The 21,981-nt window shown below is 33.9% G+C and overlaps 5 protein-coding genes across 10 annotated transcripts; 3 read left to right on the top strand and 2 right to left on the bottom strand.

Annotated features, from left to right (window-relative positions):
• Positions 1 to 264: 264 nt before the first annotated feature.
• LOC105631241 (Cyclophilin-like peptidyl-prolyl cis-trans isomerase family protein) lies at positions 265 to 2,751 on the top strand. Its single transcript, XM_012213292.4, has 7 exons — positions 265 to 584; positions 673 to 696; positions 783 to 870; positions 977 to 1,069; positions 1,649 to 1,681; positions 2,162 to 2,218; positions 2,467 to 2,751. The coding sequence occupies exons 1-7, from the start codon at positions 409 to 411 to the stop codon at positions 2,575 to 2,577; spliced, it is 582 nt and encodes a 193-aa protein (XP_012068682.1). The 5' UTR covers positions 265 to 408; the 3' UTR covers positions 2,578 to 2,751.
• Positions 2,752 to 3,255: 504 nt separating this feature from the next.
• On the top strand, positions 3,256 to 4,982 carry LOC105631242 (LYR family of Fe/S cluster biogenesis protein). The gene is made up of 2 exons (XM_012213293.3): positions 3,256 to 3,595; positions 4,627 to 4,982. Exons 1-2 carry the CDS (start codon positions 3,383 to 3,385, stop codon positions 4,810 to 4,812), a joined length of 399 nt encoding a protein of 132 aa, XP_012068683.1. The 5' UTR covers positions 3,256 to 3,382; the 3' UTR covers positions 4,813 to 4,982.
• Positions 4,983 to 5,261: 279 nt separating this feature from the next.
• Positions 5,262 to 13,483, bottom strand: TGA6 (TGACG motif-binding factor 6). 5 transcript variants are annotated; one of them, XM_012213297.4, is made up of 12 exons: positions 13,182 to 13,483; positions 11,817 to 11,972; positions 11,067 to 11,170; positions 10,376 to 10,452; positions 10,088 to 10,285; positions 9,767 to 9,841; positions 9,627 to 9,686; positions 9,131 to 9,208; positions 8,954 to 9,005; positions 7,530 to 7,801; positions 6,088 to 6,336; positions 5,262 to 5,773 (listed from the first exon to the last, which is right to left on the bottom strand). In XM_012213297.4, exons 2-12 carry the CDS (start codon positions 11,900 to 11,902, stop codon positions 5,627 to 5,629), a joined length of 1,398 nt encoding a protein of 465 aa, XP_012068687.1. In that variant the 5' UTR covers positions 11,903 to 11,972; positions 13,182 to 13,483; the 3' UTR covers positions 5,262 to 5,626. The 5 variants fall into 5 exon arrangements, with proteins under 5 accessions (XP_012068687.1, XP_012068685.1, XP_012068686.1 ...); XM_012213295.4 differs by having other exon boundaries at positions 11,817 to 11,995; positions 13,240 to 13,483; XM_012213296.4 differs by having other exon boundaries at positions 11,817 to 11,962; positions 13,240 to 13,483.
• Positions 13,484 to 14,759: 1,276 nt separating this feature from the next.
• On the bottom strand, positions 14,760 to 17,804 carry LOC105631245 (DNA replication complex GINS protein PSF3). 2 transcript variants are annotated; one of them, XM_012213304.3, is made up of 7 exons: positions 17,492 to 17,804; positions 16,980 to 17,068; positions 16,820 to 16,888; positions 16,639 to 16,739; positions 16,166 to 16,258; positions 15,080 to 15,216; positions 14,760 to 14,986 (listed from the first exon to the last, which is right to left on the bottom strand). In XM_012213304.3, the coding sequence occupies exons 2-7, from the start codon at positions 17,022 to 17,024 to the stop codon at positions 14,877 to 14,879; spliced, it is 555 nt and encodes a 184-aa protein (XP_012068694.1). In that variant the 5' UTR covers positions 17,025 to 17,068; positions 17,492 to 17,804; the 3' UTR covers positions 14,760 to 14,876. The 2 variants fall into 2 exon arrangements, with proteins under 2 accessions (XP_012068694.1, XP_012068692.1); XM_012213302.4 differs by having other exon boundaries at positions 16,980 to 17,130; positions 17,492 to 17,803.
• A 2,616-nt stretch (positions 17,805 to 20,420) lies between these two features.
• Positions 20,421 to 21,317, top strand: LOC105631246 (hypothetical protein). Its single transcript, XM_012213306.4, has one exon. It carries the CDS (start codon positions 20,767 to 20,769, stop codon positions 21,190 to 21,192), a length of 426 nt encoding a protein of 141 aa, XP_012068696.1. The 5' UTR covers positions 20,421 to 20,766; the 3' UTR covers positions 21,193 to 21,317.
• The last annotated feature ends 664 nt before the right edge of the window (positions 21,318 to 21,981 follow it).

Raw genomic sequence — 21,981 nt, 5'->3', positions numbered from 1 at the left:
CATTGATGTTTAAGCTATTGTTATTACAGGGGTCATTGGAAGTGATTTTTACATAAGTTATAAAAAATTAAACTGCCAAACAACTAAACTACATGGAAAATAATTTCATAATTTTCTGTTCTTCCAAGCGCTAAAAAAAAAAGTCAAAAGAAAACAACTTTATCAGTTAAACTATTTTCTAAAGTAAACTGTTTTCTATAGAACAAACTGTGAGCCTCAGAATTTTAAAAATAATAATATTTTTGAGGCTTTTTTCACATTTGGTGTGAGTTGCGGGAGCAAATTCAAACTTTTCCTGGGTGTAAAATACCAAAACCCAAAACCAAAAACAAAAACCTTGCTTAAAACCTAAAACAGAGAAGCTTGTAGAAGCTAAGCAGAGAGAAAGAGAGACTCTTAGCTCTTCTCATGGCGTCAGGAGGAAACGGAGCTGCTGGAACAGGGAACGTTGAGTGGCATGTGAGGCCTCCAAACCCTAAAAACCCAATCGTTTTCTTTGATATTACTATCGGTACAATCCCTGCCGGTCGCATCAAGATGGAGCTTTTTGCCGATATTGCCCCTAAAACTGCCGAAAATTTCAGGTTTTTTCCATTCTCATTTTCGATGCTGTTAATGTTTCTTGCTTTTGCTTGATTCCTGAATTAATTTTTTTTTTACTTAATTTGGCAGGCAATTTTGTACCGGTGAACACAGGTAAAGAGAATTATTGCTTACTGTTGTGAAGATTTTCGATAAATTGTCTGGCTGATGTAGCCATTAATAAACGTTTCAATGGGCAGAAAAGCGGGAGCGCCCATAGGTTATAAGGGGTGCCAGTTCCATAGGTTGATCAAGGATTTCATGATTCAAGCTGGTGATTTTCTTAAGGTTCACTTAATTTCTTCTTATTTAAGCTTCATTAACTGTGCAAACTCCGAGTTCCCTTTCTTGTATGTTTCGTTAGTCACATTAGTATGCAAATTTTGCTTTGCAGAATGATGGGAGTGGATGTGCTTCTATATATGGACATAAGTTTGATGACGAAAATTTTACGGCCAAACACACTGGTCCTGGTCTACTGTCAATGGTATGCATTCTCTTTTGTTCCTAAGTGTATGTCTTGTTGCTTTTGGTGTCTTGACCTGTGTTTTAGTGAGTGTCGGAAATTTTCTCTTTATAAATTAACTGCATCTTATTTTGCTTTTCTTTGTGCGTTTCAAATTTTAAACAAATGGCATTTGGTAGTTTGTCTGACTCTGTAATGGCCTAAAGGAATTCCCTATAATAAAAGTTTTCTTAAAGTTAGTTTTTTATTAACTTAGTGGTTTAATGAAACAAAGGGCAATTCTCACTCGGTTAATAACACGTATATTCTCTGAAGAAGTTTGTAGTTGCCAGCTTGATAGTGTAGAGGAGCTCAAAGATTATTTTTGCACCAAATTTGTGGAGGTTTATCTCATTCGTTTGAAGCACATATATTTCCATAATTCCATTACAACCTGTTTGACTTCAAATGAAAAATCTAATATTTTTTAATTCAGAATCTTGAAATTGTTTAGCATTAGGACACCTATATTAATTGTAGAATAATCTTGATTTTGATATTAAGGACTGTTCTTTACCTCACCTTTACTAAAGGGACATTTTTTTTGTGTTTCTGTTGCAGGCAAATAGTGGGCCAAACACGAACGGATGTCAGGTTTTACTCTCTCTCTCTCTCTCTCACACACACACACACACACACATGTTCCAGCATTTGAGTTTGAGGTGTAAATATACCAGATATATTGTTGTATGCACAGAAGTTAAAAGCCCTCAAGGTGCAGCAGTTCACCTGTTTAATCTTATAAACTAGAAATCATAAGACAGGTGGTTGAATTTGACATAAGATAATTTTTATGAAAAAGAAAAAGAAAAATGTATAATCTTCCATGATGTTAACCTGCTTACTTAAACCAATCCAATAAAGTAATCTTTTTCCCCTCAGTTCCCATCATTTATAACTTCGTTTGGTAGAGACAATTACTTTTGAAGAGTTAAAGTCATGCCCCAATTCATATCCTTATGCCCTTATTTTTTCAAATAACTTGCTAGCTAAATGAAAAATTGTTAATAAATAATTCTGTTTTAAACTGACATAAATTGATGTTTTGTTGATTTGATCCTCCATTTGCTGCAGTTCTTTATCACTTGTGCAAAATGCGACTGGCTCGACAATAAGCATGTTGTGTTTGGGGTATGTTCTCCAATTCTTATAAATTACTAAATAGCTAATTAACTTTGCCTTGTTCTAATTATTTCACTTTAATATTCCTTGAGTCGAAGTTCATTTAAGATCCAAATATTCAAAGTCAGTTTCAAGAGGAACCTGCCCTGAACTGACTTGCAGGTGTTTTTTGTGCTCTTTTCAAAGATGATCATGGAAATGTATCTCATAAAATTTTCATTTTTTTTTTCCTTTCCTTGTTTTAACTTCTTTAACAGAGGGTTCTTGGAGATGGTCTTTTGGTTGTCCGGAAGATTGAGAATGTGGCTACTGGACCCAACAACCGGCCTAAACTGGCATGTGTTATTGCTGAATGTGGGGAAATGTAAAAAAGATCAGAGCTGATTGTGTAAACTTTGATGGATCAACATCATCTAATCAATTGACCTTTATCCCAACATTGTGTGGCTCTTTTCTTAGTGGGAAATTTACGTTCTCAAAAAATTGTTAATCATAAGTCATCTTTGAATATGGATTTGATAATCAAAAGTATTCTGAACTAATGGAGTTGTTGCAATTACACTTTATTTTGAACATTTGCATAGTGTATATCCTAATTTCAATTTGGAGAGTAAATTCGCCTCAAATTGAAATTAGGGTTAGGGGTTTTGAATAAAAAAAATTAAAAATTTTGGGCTCTAACGCTGAACTGAAGCTCAAGTAAGACTAAAAATTTTAAAAATTATTATTTTGTTTCATTTTTTCATAAAAATTGAAACTTTTTATCATTTGGTTCAAACTCAAAGGGCAAATTATACAATAAAAATTAAATTTTAAGCAAATTTATGAAGATTTAAAGGGCAAGATGAGCATCGTCTTTAACTTTATTGTGATCCGAATACGATAAATCCAATTCTTTTATATAATACAATTTTTCACCAGAAAGTCGAATTTTTATAACTAAACGACATGTAGTACGTAGCATAATAGTTTTTTGGTATCGAAATAAACATTTCAAAACGGCGTCGCGCTAACCAGTTCAATGTTCATCGTATCCCATTCAAGTTCGTTATTGTTTGAACTGGAGATTGATATCTCACTGGAACACCTGTATTGGGCTATTTATCAATTCTCCGAAAGTGAGGACTCAGAACTGAGTCAACTGAGTGAGTTGAGCGAGTGAAGGAGAAAGAGATGGCGTTTACGTTGAGAAGCTTGAAGGTGCCGCCCAACTCGGCGAGTCTGGAGGAGGCAAGGGCTCGAGTGTTTGATTTCTTTAGAACGGCTTGCAGATCCATTCCTACCATAATGGACATCTACAACTTACAGGACGTCGTTACCGTTTCCGAGCTCCGTTCCAGCATCGCCTCTCAGATCCGCAAGAACTCCAACGTCACCAATCCCAAGGTCTGATTTCTAAATTCTCTCTCTTCCGTCTTCATTTGTATCGATGCGATTTTGTTCATCCTGTTGCTTTCCATCAATTATATCTGATTCTGAAAATTTGATTATTTTTTAGGCTTTTCATTTTGATAGGCTTTTTTTCTAAAAAAAAAAAATTGAAACTTTGCAATTAGATAAGGGATATCCAAAATGGTGCCTTTTTTCCCTTAGATGCATATGGAATTTTGTTGTATTGTGTTATTTTATTTACGAATTGTAGACTGTGAAGTATTGGGGTTGCATAACAAGTTGTACTTTATACATGATAAAGAAAAATATAAGAAATTGATTTTAATGGCAGTCTCTATCTTATTCTGAGTAACATTCGAATGGAGGCTAGCATTTTATCATTTGGGTCATAAGAAATTTTGACATAGGACAGGTTTGAGGTTTCACCCTTTTCTTTTTATGCATCTCCGAGTGAAAGTTAAAACTTTGAGTGATGAAGATACAAGAATTTGTGATTTCATATATGCTCTACGCATAAAATTCTAGATTTCAGATCAAATACAGTAATCCGAACACAAGATTATACTGGTACATCAGATTTCCTGCAAAAACTTGCTAGAAAATGTTCCTAATATGCTTATCATATCAGAACTGAGATGCAATAATTCATATGTTGTAAATTTAGAAAATAGTTAATTAAGTCATAGATTGGGTGACCAAGATGAAATTTGTCCTCTAGTCTGCATTTTTCCCTGGAATCTGGCTTTGTGGACTCTCTCAATTATCATATTCTCAAATTCCATTCTTCCCCTTCAATGGCCTGATATTCCAATTTTCCACCTGATTGAATATAGATGGAATTGCTCCCTAGAAATTGAGGGAGAAAAATGAATTCTTCTCTCCTAACGTTTCCTCTCGAAACAGTGGGATCATCAGAGAACGACTTTATGCTAATTTCCTAGGTTTCACTTTTTATTCCCATTTTTTAACTAAGTCCGGTCGTTTGGAAACCATTCTTTGTCCTGCTAATGGTAATAAACCTGCAGGTGATTGATATGCTGCTATTCAAAGGAATGGAAGAGCTGAACAACATTGTAGAACATGCAAAGCAGCGTCATCATATTATTGGCCAATATGTAGTGGGTCAGCATGGGCTTGTGCAGGATTTGGACAGTAAAGATCAAGGCATGTCCGACTTCCTCAAGAACTTCTACAAGAGCAACTACTACTAAACTTCAATGTTTCGTGGAGGTGCCTCTATTTTGTTTCCTTTTTCCTGTTGGGAATGGATTTTCCAAATAAAATACTTATGGTCCACTTCGCTGGAACCAAATTGTTACCTTTTCATATTTCCTGTTAGATTTCTAAATCAAAAAACTGTCATTTGCTATTGGTGGTGAAAGTTGTTCAGCTGTCAGAAGAGTACCGTTTCTATTTTTTGGTTTAGCATGATGATAGATTTGACTATCGGGCTTTCAACGACTGTGTTCACCGGAAAGAACAAGCAAATCGAAGTCCTAGGCTTTGGGGGAGAGAGGAATGTAACATCTATGATCTTTGGGGAGAAATCAATGAAAACAGAATCCCATGAATTGCATGGAAGCTCATGTCGGAATTAATGCATTTCAAGATGCAAATGTACGCGGGCAAACACTGAACCATAATAAAAAGAAACCTTGGAAAAGAGAAGTGAACTTTGTGTCCCAAATTTCAAATTCATTACAAAAATGTCGAATTACAAGGACAGTCAATTTTAAAATTCCCATCACAATGTGGATAATTAAAAGATGATACTATGAACATAAATAATTAACATTGATATATGTATTTATATATGTTTCTGGAGCGGTCAATTTTTGTGCCAGTAAGATGGATGACTACTGTTGCTGATACAGATTAGTTCCCATGATACACCAACTGAAACTACAGCATGAGAAAGGATGGGGGAAAAAAATATACTTTAGACATTAGAAACCATGAATGATTGCTGGACCTGGAATATCACCCAAGATTTTTTCCTGCAAATGCATGACTCCGCTGCAGAGCTCACTCTCTCGGTCGAGCAAGCCAAAGGGAACTGAGAGCACGTAATCTGGAAAAGTAATCATGGATAGCAAGAAGAGCACGAGCTGACTGGCGGGTTGTCAATATGCGGTGCATTTGTTGTAGCGTTTGCTGCCGCAGATTATCAGCCTGATTTTAAAAATCCATCAATTTAAAAAAGAAAAAATCCTCCTGAGAAACAATATCTCTGGACGAAGGGATGCAAGAAAACACAAGACCTTAGCAAATTCAAAGAGATTCAATACTCTGGTATATAACTTGTATAAGACATTTTATTATTTTGTTAAGTTTAATTATCAAATTTTAAAGTTGCGCACGTCAATATCAATCTTGGAAAGAAGCTAATCATTCGAATTGTTAAATTAGTCAGTAAGTGGATTTTAGAGCTGTCTCAAGTGAATCGCGCATTAATGAAATGTACAAATGGCGTTAAATGTAATTACCTGACGAATGAACCCCTCGAGAGTCCCTAGCTTGCCCATGGCCATGGCCATCTGACCCATGTAATTTGCCACATTTCCAGATGAACCGGATGAACCAAGGGATCCACTAGATAATGTCTCAGCCAGAGACTGCTGCAATGCCTCCATTCCTTGAGATAAAGCATCTTCTGCCTGTTGGGAAGATTGCTGCAAATTACCTATGCCCACCAACTGCTGCTCAGTCAAGGGCTCCAATTGATTCACAAGAAGCTGCAACCATAAACAATTTTATCACGTTCTGGAACAAAAGGAAATAGAGCAGTTTCCTTCCCTCCAAAAACGAAACAAAAAAGAGAGAGCGGAGGGGACATCATATTTAAGATGGGAGGCCAAGAAATTATTAGATATTTTCAGCAGTAATCAACCAATGCAATGCAAAGGAAGATGGATCTAGCATACTCAAAAAAATGATGAATCAAGCATAAAATTACTGAAATCCAAGGACAATAAAGTTCAAACGCACATAAGCAGGTGCAGAAAAACCACAATGCACAAAAAGAAAAACTACCATACTGCTGCCACGACAGATGAGAAAGGTGAATAGGCAGGGGGCTTTTCCCCTTGCATCTCTGCCATCAGCAGAGTTGTCCTCATACTCAGGGATAGATGCAGACTGCCTTTACTCTCAACCCAGTCATACTTGAGATCCCTGATCCCCAACTCTTCACATATTTAACCTGTCTGTTAGATCAAACTCATTCTGCCCTTTCTTTTCTGTCCTTTTATCTGAAGATTTGTCAATCAAATAACCTCTCCTTCCCATTATAACAACAAAAGAATGGAGAAAGAAGGGAAAAGGAATGTTTTAACCATAAAGGTAAACAGCCAAACAAGTCAAGCCATCTATCTCAAAGTATGAAGGACCTTCTCTAGAGTCGAAACATGGACGGTGCACTATATAGTGGAAAATGTCTCCATCAGCATATTCTACACTTATAATTTTAGAGAAACAGAAAGGGACATCAACAGAGAAAAAATTATATATCTCATTGACAGCTGACATTCATTAAATTTCCAAAAATTTTAAATAGAGCATATTCAAACATCAGGATGCTATCCTAGTCTGGAAGTTATCTGCCATGGGATATATGGGATTGGACAAGAGATGGCTAAAATCCATCACAACCTTAGACAAAACAGATCAATCATAAATACTCCCAGCACCCATGATAACAGGGTTGGCAGGAACAGTCAGGGCTGGTATTCTCATAAGCACACAAATAGCTACATGCACAGGCACTTTTATAAAAACCTTAAGACTGACATTCAGCAGCTAATGTAGACAGACCAAGACAGAAAATAAGTAAAATGGTAACAATTTTATTACCACAGAGGCTACAGAGACTAAATGCTTTAACCACCAGTCCAGCATCATATGGCACGAGCAATATGAGACAACTCACCTTCAGAAGCTCTGATGAACGGAAGCCACCAAGCCACAAGAAACACCTCTCAGCAGGTGTCTTCCACATGCCAGACAGCAAATGGAAAACATCAGCCTTGGCTGCATTGCTCTTCAGCCTGAAAATTTCATCATAATGAGCCATTATACCATCTATGATAATTCGAAGTTCGGCGTCACCCGCATGGGAATTGACAGCTGATCTCAACTCATTGATTTGTCTATTTTGCTCCTCTAGCCACCTTGCATATTCCACATCAAATGCCATTGCTCCTGCACAGGATATGGTGAAAACAATTATGTAGGTCATGCTATGGACTTGCACGCAGAGCAATGAATTTGATACAAGAGACGATGAGAGGCTGAATTTCAGTTTTTTTTCAGAGATAATTATAAAAAAAAATTTGCTAGTAAAGGCCTATATAAATGCAGCCTCAGTACATTAAAACTGGAATCAGCATACTTCAGGCCAATCTCATGGAGTATTACATGGTAGATAAAAGAAAAGTAATTTAGTAATCTAATGCATACTGCAAACATTAGTTTATCAGATGCCAATATTAAGGCAGTATGCTCTTCTGCTTTTGGTACATTTCCAGGAGGTTTCACTAACGGACATACAGCAACTTCAGAAAGCACCTACAAATAACTAGTTTTTTTTTTCTTTTTCTTTTTCTCTCTTTTTCATCCTTGCTTAGGAAGAAACTTTTCCTTCTGTTTGAAATAATTTTCTCCTTCATTTTAAATATAATTTCTTTTCCGTCCAAAGCAGAAAAATAAATCTCACCTATTCTTAATCAATTAAGAACTAAATTTAGCATGATAAAATTCTGGGTAACAAGATAACATCGGTGTGGAGCATGCTTATGAGAAAAGAACTGCACGCCTAACATGAATTCAAACTCAAATTCATGGATAGAGGCATGCATTGTAAGCCTTTTCCATTTCCCTTAACTTTCTTAATCCATCATGCTTATGAAGGATAAAGGGCACAAATTGTAAAAGAAAAAACTTAATGTTAGGGTTCCTTTTGTTTTTTGATCTGAGGAAGACATGGAATGCTTCATTACAGGTATGGAGACACTTAATACGCAGTATCAGACATTATGGTACGTTGAAACCCAGAACTTGATCCCAGCATCAATAATAAATTAAAGTCTAGACTACAGCATCAAAGTTATTAAAAGCACTAAATCTCCAAATCAAATAACAAGGGATTGAAAAGGCCCAGACCTATACTCCTGCGATGCTTGGCAAGCCTAGTGTAGAATAAGAGCTTGCATGCACCACTTCATCAAAGCATTCATAAAAATTGGAAAAAACTATTCCCAAGAAAAAATATTGACCTTTCTAAGTGAATAAATAGCTTCTTTTTTTTCACAAAAAAATTTGTAAACATGTTTAATTTAGAACAAGAGGTTCTACCATTTCCGCTCATTGAATGGGCTTGATCTCCTGAGCTTGATATAAAGATTCCCTATGTAGGAAAAACAAGGGGAAATAAGTAAATAAGTGAAAAGATTGAAAAAAAAATTAATACCTGAAAAAGATGATGTATAATGAACAAACAGAAAAAATGATTAAGAATTAGTCAAAGTTAACCTGCTGTCGAGCTCGCTGGAGCTCCTGCTCCAGTTGGGTCAGCTTCAAGCGACTACTTTCTAGTTGCTGGACATAAGCCTGCGGAGGACAAGGATATATGCAACTCAGTCGGAGAGAGATAATTAGACATGCATGCATGCATCAAGAAGTATGTTGTCCAAAGCAGATGGCTATACACTTTGAGCTAAGTTCCTCAGTTTTAGAGGTTTCCTTGCATGCTAACAACCTTCAGCAAGAATAATAGAATGTAAACATGTTGGGTCGAAGCCAAGCCAGTGCCATGAGTGCTCATACTGACTCACATTGCCTTTTAATTGGCCAACCATATAAGCGCTATAAATCTTACATTGCAAATTTGCAATGCAACATTAAAAATCAGTGTTAGTGTATCAAACAACATGCATTCCATCAATGGGAAAAAAATTATGAAAAACAAATAAAGAAGTGAGTGCAAAATGCTGATTAAAATGAATGATAGAAGAAAGGCGAGGCATACTTTCTTCCTCAAGCGGCTTTTTCTTGCAGCTTCTCTATTTTGGGCAAGTCTACGAAGAGTCTGCAGAGCATAATGGAACATCTCAAATGAAGCTAGATACTGTCAAATATTATACATAAAAGAATTATATGGTACTTTACCTTCTGATCCATTTTATCCTTCGATCTGTCACTGGAATCTGAAGCTGCAATAGCAGTTGATTGACCTCTATCAAACTGCAGGCATGAAGCAACAAATTCTTAGATTTGCAGCAATTTTGTTACATCTATCCATTTTCTGATGAGTTGAAAGGATAATGTCACTGTTCATCCTTTGCTACAACAGAAAGAATCAACATTGGAATCCAAAACACGGAGTAGTTACTAAAATTCTTAATAACTAGCAGTACCATCTCCGCAAATATCCAAATATGCAGAATTTAGCACATAAAATATAAAGGGAAGGGCGGAAAGGAATAGAACCCTCTGATTTTTATCATCAGTATCGGCATCTGTTGAGATATCAGTCCTAGGACTGGCATCAGCCATGTTGGACTCTCCCCAGTTCTCTGTATTACCACCAGATATAGAAACCAGGTTCAATTGTTGATTCTTTTCTAATGACAATCTCTGAGATTCCACTTGAGCAGCAGATGGATTGATATTAAAAGAAGTATTTGACTGTTTTGACAAGATAGAAGAAAAATTTATTAGTAGCAATATCTAATAAAGGCATAAACCTCATATAACAAATGGAATATGGAAATTCACCTTATTGAAAGGGCCAATATGGAGGGGATCAGAAGAGACTGCTTGGCTACTAACTTTTACTGGATTGAACACTGTATCTACAATTCCATGTCACAGAAAATCTTTCACAGATGCAGACTAATAATTTCTCAAATCTAATCACAATACTTCTTAGATTTAGTGAAATATCCATTCTGTTCGGAGGGAGCACTAGTATATTACATCAGACCAATTTCTTACACATTGCCATTTGTACTCTTTCAGAAATATTCATGAAACTTTCTCAAATAAAGATTAATCAGGTACTTATTTACAAGTCTTGATAAAAATTCTTACCATCAAAAACTCCAAAATAATTAAGTGAGGGTTATGATTAAAGTTAGTGAAAAGGGGAGGATAACCTAGAGCAGCAAACACATTTAAATTGCAGGGTGCATGCCCCCAAGTTGCATAAAATAAAAAAATAAAAAAAAAAGGGAAAGAAAAACACTATTCCCACATATTCTATAGTTTGTTGATTACAAGGATAATATTGTACTGCATAACCAATGTTCTGGTGGATTGTTCTGGGTGCAAGAAAGTAATGCCCATGAAAGCTTTAAACAAACAAACAAGCCAAGAAGACATCATTAGATGCATTTTAGGTCAATTATCTATCAGGTCCAGGTGTCTGGTCAAATGTGCACTGTCAATTGGATTACTGAATACTTACTTGAACTCAGTTCAACAGCATCCTCTAAGTGAAATGCAACAGAGCGCTTAAATGTCCCAAAATCACAGACACGATATGAATGGATTGCGCTTCCTTCTATGCCACTGAAAACCAGAGCTTATTAAGAAATAACTTGCAAGAAATGCATTACAAGTTGAAACCAAATTAAGTTGCAGCAAGAGTGCCAGCATGATACTACTGGTCAATGTATTTAAGTACACATATCATATCAAATTATTCTCTTTAAGATCAAACATGGATATGTCTTGGCCAGAAAATTTAATGATTTCCAATCACGTTTTTTGAATTTATAATTAGTGAACAACGATTAAGGAACAACTGTGCAAAAACTATCACAATTAATTTCAACTACTCAAACTACTGGAAAGTATTTCTAAGTTTAGTTATATCACTGGTCAATGACAATATACCATATTTGCAATCAACTCTGACCTGAGGATATATCAGCCAAACAAGAAACTTCCCAACTATGGTGTTCTTATCTACCAAATTATAACATAAAATTCACAAATTAAATTGAAGTATCAGAAAAGATTTCTGATGGATTAACCGACCTACTCAAATGTGTGTAATTGATTGCATCAATTTACTATGTGATCTCATATGGAGCAAACAGGAACAGAGAGTAAAGAAATTTGAGGGAAAAAAAATTACAACTTGAAGGAAGATAGCATGTCAAAATGTAAATTCAAATAAAAACAAAATAAGTACATCAAAGAGGGACATTACGGTGCATTTGAAATGGGTAATTTAGGATCAAAGCTCAGCATCCCGTTGGCTTCCTTCTCATCTTCCAGACCCCCTCTACTCCCCATACATCACCATTATCCTTTCGCCCCTTACTCCCCTTCCAGCAAATTAGCAAGAACCCCTACCTAAACCAAACTGCAATAAGCATCACTCTCTTCCTTCAGTAAAAAGCAAAGAAAGAGACAAACAAGAAGATAAGAAATGGTAACAATCAAATACAGAAGAACAAAAGTACTTCTTATCTAAAATCTGAGTTCTAGCAGATTGGTTCTATTCACAGATTCACAAGATTCATTCAAAGCTCAAGCCTAGTTCACTGCAAGCATAAAACTCTTCAAATCATATTCTTAGAATAACAGAAAAAAATACTCAGATTCCATCCAAGTCTAAAACACAGTACAAAGAACCTTGGAAACATCCCGATCACATAAGCTATACAGGTTTATAACCAATGTCATTTCATATACCAGAAAATGAATGAGCTAATCTTACAAGAAGATTTTACATAGATCAAATACAAATTTGATCAACTACTCTACCTAAGTCTGATGCCAAACAAATAGTCTCCCGGTCAATTTTCACGACAAAAGGCAGAAAAAAGGAAAAAAAAAAAAGTGGGGAAAAAAGAACAAAAACATTTAACCCCAATCAGAACACAACCAAAATAGCTTGTTAAAATACAACCAATTCATGACCAACCCACAATATAAAAAACCCTAAATATGAGAACTTTCAGCACAATATTTAAATTTAGATTTTGGAATTTGGCACCCATCCAGCAACACCCAGATGCCAGACTCAGGCAAGACACAAAAAAAAAAAAAAAAGAAGAAGAAGAAGAAGAAAGAAAATAAAATAAAACAGATGCTGCTTTCATAGAGTATAAGCTTCCAAAGCAAGACAAAGTAAACAACTTGCACCAATCCAATGATACAGCAACACCAACCCAATGACTCACATACGAAAGACCCAGAATTCAACTTCTAAAAACTTATACAGTAACAATATAACGCCAATTCAATGATGCTCGGCAGATCAAAATGAAGCGCAGTAGAGGTAATAACCCTTGCAGAGAACAAAGGGCTCTACCCTAACATGTTGTCAGTTCACAAATTTTCACCAGCCCCGTGATACCCAGAAGTCAAATTCAAGGTAAAACACTGTAAAACCCCTAATTCCTGAATCTTCGAGACGTCATGCTTACCCTCTCATATATTGCGAAGTAGTTTCACAACTAAACAAGCAATACCCAAAAGCCAAAGCAAGCTAAAAACACTAATGAAACAATCTTTTAAAGATCAAAATTCACCTACTACTGCAAAGAAGAAAACTTTCATTTCATACCAGGAAGTGATTGTTCAAGTCAAAATCATAACAGACACAGAGTCTCCACCAAACCCACCTGGGATTTTGAAGTTGATGATGATATTTGATGATAAAAGTTTCTCTTTTTTGAACTGAAGGTATAATTTTTACTGTTAAACACCAAAAAAAAAATGTATGTATTGGATTAGAGAGAGAGTGAGGTGAAGATCATTCCAATCTCTAGACGTCCTCTTCTGTAGAAATCTTCCACTTTCCAAGGACTAATGATTTTTTAATCAATTTTTTTAATGTTTAGTGCTTTGACATGAATTGTTTTTGTGTCTGTTTTTTCCATTTTTATAATTTGCTTTTATAATTTTCTTCGCTGTTAATTATGTCAGAAATACTGGCACAGTTACAATACAGCCACTCTGGCTTACTATTGCTAGTGACAGGGCTATGATTCTCTCCGGTCGAGACCTAGACAAGTTAAATGCCGATTCTCGCTCTGCTTCTGCCACATGCATGATCAAAGTGCGGGTTAAAAGGCTTTTGTAATAATTGAAATTTTTTTACCCTAATTTACCTTGGCCAATAGAAAGCCTACAATCATCAATATTTTAAAATTTAGCTTTTATTTTGGTGAGAGTATCTTTTTCAAAGAACGGAAAATAATTATAAAAAATATTAGGAAAAAAATTTTTTTATTTAAAAAATATAAGTAGAAATATTTATTGTACGTATTATATAATGAATTGTACTAATTAAATATAGTAATATTTGTAAATATTACGCAATACACTACTCCCTCCAATTTAAAAAGATAGAGCGTCTTTTCTTTTTGATTCGTTCCAAAATATATTCTATTTATCTTTTTACATTATAGTTAATTCTTACATGGTCTATTATACATTTATTAAATTTTATTTTATTTTCAATAATCCTCATTAATTTTTATTTATTATTCAATTATAATAATTGCTTATGTATTTTTTAAAATGTATATAATGAAAAATTTACATGAATAAATTTTTTTTTTAATTATAATCTGTGTGTAAATAGAAAGTGGAGTATTCTTTTGGGAGGCACATGCTATAGGGGAAAGAGTTGGGATGATTTTTTTTTTTTTTTTTTTTTTTCTTTTCAACTTCTTTGTTGAATGTAGAAGGGAGCTAGCAAACGCATTGGTTTATTTTGGGCTTCTCTAATTCACGAAGCAAATATAGGCCAAGTTATTTAGTCCATTTGTTTATTGGGCTTTGATAAGATTTTTAGCCCAATTATTGTTGGGCCTTGCTTTGTGGTATTTACATTTCTTGTATTCTTTCACTCTATCTGTAACGACAAAAGCAATTAAACATGATAAGTCAATGCTAGCGCCCAATTCACATAAACACTTCGCTGACTTTCAGTCTGTAAAAACCTCATCTTTTAAGTTGCTGCTAGTTCTTGCATTCTTCGATTTAAGTATCCTTTCTGAGAAAATTCTGTTGAAGCAAATGAGCAATTTAGTTTATTGCAAATGTGTTTTTAGTCTGTAATTTATCTGAAAGTCAAGAGTCATGAAATTCGAAGTCAAAATCAAACATCAATGGAGAAAACAGAAAACAGAAAACAGAAAACAGAAAAGGAGAAGCTTTTATAGTACAAATTACGATTTTTTTGTGCTTCAGACTCAATTAACATCAAAGCATGAATGTCTGAGTGAGAGTAACTACAAATTAGAAATATCCCCTAGTCTGTTGGTTTTCTCTTCCTCCCAAGAATTGACGCTCTCTGCAATCTGGGGCCACCCATTCGCCATTTCTTGAAGGCTGCCATGGAAGATTGAGCTGCCTCGTACACTAGCATTTCACAGCCACACTAAGAAAATTACCATCTAAACATAAGGCATAAAAAGAGAAAATAATATGATTAAACAAGCAGATGAATCTCACAGTTGCTTTCTTCTTTAGATAAAAATGCCCAGAATTTGGAGGTTGCTGTAAATGCTGTAGTGTGTGCCTTGTACAAAACCTCCTTATACCGGGTTCTAAATGCATAAGAGAGCAACAATCCAATGGTTTTATCGCACCTATGCATAATAATACCAAAAAAGTAAAAGGTCAGTAAAAACAAATTTGATGACGAAAGAATGATAAGGATAGTAACATTTGCAAATTTAATATCAACGGTTATCCAATGCTTATTGTAGTCTTAGCAGTTACCACAAAAAGGACAGCAAAAGAATAACTTCATTGCATTACATTAAATCACAGACATATGCCATATGAAATTTGATTATAGTATTTTTTTTTTTTTTTTTTTTACTGAAACAGTTGCCTTAAAGGCATTAGTTTTGACATAAAAGAAACACCGTGCAGAATGCTAATCAAGTGTTATATTCCTCCAAAGCTTAACATTAGGTGCACCATATGGTTAGGAACCAGGAAAGCAAATGTTCCAAGACTGACTTTAAAAATCAACAGACAAGGTCAATTTGTTTATTTTCATATTTTGTTAAGAGGCATTTTCCACTTAGCTTCTGCATATTGTAAAGATCCAGACAAGTGAATTTTACATGATAGATGGACCTCTTAGAAAATAAACTTCCTAGGATCTGCTTTATAACTTCAACATGCATGGAGGTAAATATAATCTAAGACCTAGGTAGAAAGCTAAAACAACATGTTCCATAAAGGAGAAATGCCAAACCAATAACTCCTATCTTTGAGGCCAAGGACAATAAGGTCTTCAATGCTTCTGGTTGGTAATAAATCAATCTTCTCATGCATGCTATGGCATAGAAGATTTCCTAAGGTTTTAGTCAATTGATAAGGTGTGTGGTTGGCAACTAGGCAATTCATGCATAAGAAGATATTCAAACATTTGTTTTCTAAGTTTTAGAACCTGTATTCATCTATGAAGCAAGTTCATTGCTTCCACTATAACCAAATTAAGAATAATAATAATGATAACAAACAATGACTGTCAGTGAAGGGCACGTGCATAGACAAATACAAAGATATAGGGAAGAGACTTACAATGGTGCTAGCTTGCATCCAAATTCGTAAAAGTATGGACAGCGAGATTTAAGATCCACACATGCTGCATCAGCTTGGATTTCCAGCCTCGTTCTAGCAGTGAAAGAAGCCATTATGAGAAAGAAAAAAGAACTAACAAGAAAATACAACCTTGAATTACTTCTAACAACCTATTGTTATGTTTTATGCATAAGCATTCTGCTGGAAGTTTTCTATCATACAATGTAATCCCTCATTAGAGAACTTGACAAGAATTTGCTAAAATACTCGGGCTTCTAGCCAGAGTTATTACATCTACACATAACCACAAACATGAAGTTGTGATGCAAGTGAGTTAAACTACGTCTGCTCCCCTCAACTACGCATCCAGATCATTGTGCATCACTGTGATCGAAACAAGAGTACAAAAATGCATCTTTCTCTTACTCAAATGCAAAACAAAAAATATCATTTAGAACTAATGGGACAATTACTTCTGATTGAAACAGGCGGGAACACTCATTGATACAGATTGCCTCAAGTGTAACTCACGAGCGAGCCAGAAAGGTAGCTCCACCTTTGTACCTTGTTCAACCTAAGAACCACAATTTAACAACATATCAGAACACAAATTTATTTTTCACTCCCACTCCACGGAAATGCCTCAGAACTTACATAGCCTCTTTCAGTGCTTTCATCAATTTTCACTCCATTTACCGCCTTGTGGAATACAACTGGAAGAAACTGCAAGCAGGAGGAAGCATGAAAACAACAACAGTAAGAAAATTTGAAATTTAAATACTAGGAGTTGGGAGATGAAAAACACAGTGTTGACCTCTTCTTCCGCGAGAATATCATCAATATCATAGTAATTTGCCATTCTTGATTCTCTCCTAATCCGTCTTGCCACTTATCTTAAAATTTCTGGACAGAGACAATATTTAGGTATTGCAAACTGTAGAGAATGTAAACAAATGCTGTCCAGACTGCAAATTGAAGGACGAAAAATTAATTATAGCGTTTGTATTGCAGCTGGAAACAAAGCAGAGGACAGTTTATACCAACAATGCTCATAATGAAAGCCGAGGGCTAAAATCCTAAGTAGAATCAAACGCAGGCATCACCTAATTGTGTTCACTAGTCACAACGGAATCAAACACCCAATTGTCTTCACCTAATCAAACAAAGGCTTAAATCCTACAATAGAATCAAACACAGGCATCACCCAATTCACTGAGTCAAAAACAAAACGGAGAGGAGCAAGATTTCGAGACCCATGTATAAGCAGCAGAGGCACGCACAAATTTATGATTAAGAAAAAAAAAAAAAAAGAATAAGAAGAAATACCTATTATCTTGTTGAGCATATGAAATTAGAAGGAAGATGGCAGTTATCGGCTTTTGTTCCCTTCTCTTTTGCTCTCCATTGATGCAAGTAAGTTCGAAGGTTTAGAGTTTTCTCTGTAAGAGAGACAGAGAGAGAGAGAGAGAGAGAGAAAACTGAAATTACAGAGATTTACAAGAGATTTTGGAGTCAGATAGAATGAGAGATATGACGGGGAAGGAGCGGTTCATAGAACGGCTAGACAATAAGATGGCGGTGGTCCGATGGATGGACGAACTGAGAGAACGGCTCGGGTTAGACGAAATGCGTGGAGGAAGATGCGATGGAGGGTTAAGCGTTTCTTTAGACCTAAACGACGTAGTTTGCAGTTTAAATTTTTAATTTTTAATGAAAATTATTTTATTAATTAAATAATTATTATATCTTTGGACAATAATATATTACAATATTAAATATTATAAATAAATTTATTGGTATTTAATAGTCATTCTATCTATTATAATATTATTATTAGATATAAGTATAATATTACTTTTGATATGTATTCCTAATTATAACTAGAAAAGTGATAATTAATGTGTGCATTAAAATGATATTTATAATTAAAAATAATTATAATTTAAATAGTACTAGAAACTAATTATAATTATAAAAGTGATAATTGATGTTTTTATTAGAATAATATTTATAATTAGAAAAGTACTAGAAACATATAATTATAATAATAATATATTCATATTACAATAAATTATTATATTCATATTAAAATTAAGTAAGTAACAATTAAATATTAGATTTTTTATATGAAATGATATAATTTTATTAAGTTAGTTAAAGTATAAATAAGTATGATTAAAAATAAATAAATATAGTCCATGTAAACGTGATAACAATAGATTATCTAATCATAAGTTCATAATTTTATAAATTATAAAAAAATTATATCGTAATTTATTTATTAATATAATAAATTTTAAAATAGTTATTATAAAAATTAATATATTTATAAAAAAATGTAAACAGAGTTTGTTCATGATTTTGTTAATGATCCTATTTAAAGAGTTTATTCATGATTTTATTAAACGAGCCCGTTAATAAGTTCATTAAACGAGCTTGTTCACGAGCTTATTAAACGAGTTAGTTCAGTCTGTTCAATGAATTTGTTTGCAAGCCTCACAAATGATACACTTTGCGAGACTTACCGAGTCAAACCACTTCATGCTTAAATTTGACTTACTTCTAAACCAAATTTGAACCGACCCGAACTTTTATTGAATTTATTTTATTTTTATTTCCATCAATATCAATTTGTAATTCCGTACAGTTTCTAGAAAGAACGCATTAATTAGATCCCAAAAATCTTTAATAGTTCTTGTTGAAATAATCCAATTTAAAATAAAGAAAAACCGGTTTCAAGAAACACTTAAAAAAAAAAAAAAAAATACAGGAAGATAGACTAATTAGGTCAAAAGTTTCTGGAAAGTATGGAAAGACAAGGCTCAAGCGAAGTTGATGATCTAACTCGACGACAGCAGCGACGTCGTAGCTGACGTCATCGCAGCGGAAAGATCAGTTGCCGCATCATCGCTGCCCAATCAAACGGCTACTGTAGAATTTGAAAGTTGTCACATAAAAAGGCGTTTGAATTATGTGGCTAAAAGGGCGATGATGTGGAGGGACACATTAGCAACTTGTTGGATAGATTTCAATTAACTTTTAAGGCAAGGACAAATGTCAATTTTTCTAACATTTATTTTTTCTCCCTATTGTGGGGTCCACTAATTGGACATTTTTGTCATCTTGTTTTTATCTTCTAGACGTGGAGCATCTAAGCAATGGGAATCTACGAATTTTTAATAATCATATTGATTAAGAAATTTTCACATTAGATTTTTTTTTCTGTACTTACGTGTCTTCATATTTTTAATTTACACACGTATTTTTATATAAAATGATATTTAATAAAAATTTCTTTTAACTGTTATTTTATTATGAATACAGTTGATTTTATTATAATAGTATCTATTATAATATTGATAATATGAATTAAGAGTATTTTAATCTGTTGCCGTTTCAGGGAGAGAGGGTTCTTAAATTGGAAATAAAAATATTTAAATAATAAATTTGTTGCTAATTGTATAATCTATATATAATAAAATGTGGTGCTAAAAATTCTCTGTGTGCACGTATAATATGTCTTACAAGGAAGTTACATATCAAGTTGCTACTTTCACTTTCATTGTAGCCCTCATTTTCCGTGGTCCCAAATATTAGTTAATTAACATAATTAATGCATAAACTAATGAATTGTTTAAGAGTTAAGATGACAATATTGACATAAATAAATAAATAAATAAATAAAATTACATTGGCGAAATAACTATATTATCCTTAAATTTTTGTCAAATACACTAATAACGGTTTTCTTTTTCAAAATCACACTCCGTGCGTTATAATTTTCATATTATAATATTAAATGTTTAGTTTTTTTTTTAAATGATTGTGAAATATTAAAAATATCCTTAAGCATTCTCTAAAAAAAATTATCCTTAAGAATAATTACTATAAAAGAGATTAAATAATAATATTAAGAAAATTGAGATTTTTATTAGTGTATTTTACTAAACAATAAATATTATATAATAATAATTTTTAAGAGTATTTTTGACATTTAAAGTCACTTAACCAAAAAAAACTAATTATTGGATGTTATAGGGCAACGACTGCAGAAGGGCCAAATAGTAATTACCCTAATTATATCACAACTTGATGACATGATAGAGACCTTTAGATATTAATACATTACTTAAACCAATCATATCCAGCCACGTGTGTTTGAAAAGAAATTGAAGTCAAAAACTCCTTAAAAGCCTAGCTAGCTCCAATGTGTTCTAAGTCACAGGTGACTGCGCACGTGCTCCGTCCCATTTTCCTTCTCGCTACAATGTATACCAGATTCCAAATCAAAGCCCTGCATTAGGTCTCAAAACACCCCCGCCAATTGGTTGCGGGTCATTTAAGCATCCTTAATTAACAAAATCTTCTAGTTACCTTTTGTTTTATTTCCTGTCATTCCTAAGATTTTCTCTAATCTTATCAATTATCACCTTCCAAGAAGTAACACCTCTTGCACTTTTTTCTTATCTAATCACCTTCTACGAAAATCATCCTTCCGTACCTTTATATAAATCCTACCAAGAATAGTTCAGTACATAAACTTTTCAACATCCACAAACAATCATTTCCTTTCTTCTTCTGGGTATTTCTTCTTTTTAGCTATGGATGTACTTGGTGTTAACATGAAGAACAAAAGACAAGCAAAAAGAAGTAAAAAGGCAATCAAAGTTGTTTACATATCCAGCCCTATGAAAGTTCAGACCAGTGCTTCAAAATTTAGGGCTCTTGTGCAAGAACTCACCGGAAAAGACTCCGATGCTGCTCGTTTTATGGACGTTAATGGTGGTGATCAAAACTTGAACTCTTCTCCTGAAATTCTTGACCAAACAGGCGTAGATGGGCAAGGATCTTTCGTTCCTAGTTTGATGAACTCTTGCAATGATTCTTCTTCAACGTCTCCTGATTCGGATTTCGTATTCGAATCTTTGGATAGATATTTGCCGCCTATGGAAGGGAGCTTTATGAGCATGTTTCAATCGAATCTTTTCCATGAATATTCTTCTCATGAGTTAGATGTGTTTAACTAGAACAGCTTTTAGGTATGCATTGTAAGTTTTGTTTGTTTTGGCCATTAATTCTTGATTTCGTATCATATATATGTATATTAATATATATAGAAGTTAATACTAAATTACTAATAACAGTTATTAAATTTTGATCTGTTCTTTCATTTTTCTTCCTTCTTTTTTCCGATTCAAAGGAAAACTTGAACAAAATCCTTGAAATCTTTGACTGCATCTTCTACAGTGACAATATACAGGTCTTGTTTGATTTTAAACTTTACGAAATGAAATTCATGTATAAATATCACTTCATCGAGCTGGTTGTGACAGAAAAAGTTTGATTAATAAATTAATTTATAATCTTCCAACAGAAATTTCATCAAACCCTGCTACTTAATCACCTCGTTTTGAGCATTAATTACATTATATATATATATACATATATGAGTTTAGCAGACAGGTGCAGTTGATGGTGGAGCAGTGTAGTTCCTTTCTGTAACCAAGTTGATGGCGGCTGTGGGTTGACGGCCTTTTCTCTTTTCATATTCTTATCCTGTATATATGTAAAAGAAGAGAATATTATGATATTGAATTATACTTACAAAAAAAAATTATTACTCATGACTTTTATTTTTATTTCATTGGATTAAATAATGTATAGTCTCGAACTGAAACCATATAACTATATAACAGTTATACTTGACAGTACCCTCGTGGGAGGTTTTAAGTCCAGCCCTCATAGACGGACATGATCTAATCTAATAGTTGAAAGGTCTGTAGACAGTTAACATTTTACAAATTGAACCTAATAAT

This window comes from Jatropha curcas, chromosome 1 (genome assembly GCF_041381405.1).
Source record: "Jatropha curcas cultivar XTBG-Jc1 chromosome 1, XTBG_Jcur_1.0, whole genome shotgun sequence".
Lineage (NCBI taxonomy): Eukaryota > Viridiplantae > Streptophyta > Magnoliopsida > Malpighiales > Euphorbiaceae > Jatropha > Jatropha curcas.
This window is presented reverse-complemented; position numbering and strand designations above follow the sequence as displayed.

Excerpts from the sequence above, each read along its gene's own strand:
- LOC105631241 (XM_012213292.4), top strand. The coding sequence starts at position 409 with ATGGCGTCAGGAGGAAACGGAGCTGCTGGAACAGGGAACGTTGAGTGG. Across the intron at positions 585-672 it reads AAAACTGCCGAAAATTTCAG|GCAATTTTGTACCGGTGAAC; the intron begins GTTTTTTCCATT and ends TTAATTTGGCAG. Across the intron at positions 697-782 it reads TTTTGTACCGGTGAACACAG|AAAAGCGGGAGCGCCCATAG; the intron begins GTAAAGAGAATT and ends TTCAATGGGCAG.
- LOC105631242 (XM_012213293.3), top strand. The coding sequence starts at position 3,383 with ATGGCGTTTACGTTGAGAAGCTTGAAGGTGCCGCCCAACTCGGCGAGT. Across the intron at positions 3,596-4,626 it reads CCAACGTCACCAATCCCAAG|GTGATTGATATGCTGCTATT; the intron begins GTCTGATTTCTA and ends ATAAACCTGCAG.
- TGA6 (XM_012213297.4), bottom strand. The coding sequence starts at position 11,902 with ATGGGGAGTAGAGGGGGTCTGGAAGATGAGAAGGAAGCCAACGGGATG. Across the intron at positions 9,687-9,766 it reads AGGATAAAATGGATCAGAAG|ACTCTTCGTAGACTTGCCCA; the intron begins GTAAAGTACCAT and ends TATGCTCTGCAG. Across the intron at positions 9,006-9,130 it reads TCCAGCGAGCTCGACAGCAG|GGAATCTTTATATCAAGCTC; the intron begins GTTAACTTTGAC and ends TTTCCTACATAG.
- LOC105631246 (XM_012213306.4), top strand. The coding sequence starts at position 20,767 with ATGGATGTACTTGGTGTTAACATGAAGAACAAAAGACAAGCAAAAAGA.
- LOC105631245 (XM_012213304.3), bottom strand. The coding sequence starts at position 17,024 with ATGGCAAATTACTATGATATTGATGATATTCTCGCGGAAGAAGAG. Across the intron at positions 16,889-16,979 it reads ATATTCTCGCGGAAGAAGAG|TTTCTTCCAGTTGTATTCCA; the intron begins GTCAACACTGTG and ends TCCTGCTTGCAG. Across the intron at positions 15,217-16,165 it reads GGATGCAAGCTAGCACCATT|GTGCGATAAAACCATTGGAT; the intron begins GTAAGTCTCTTC and ends TATTATGCATAG.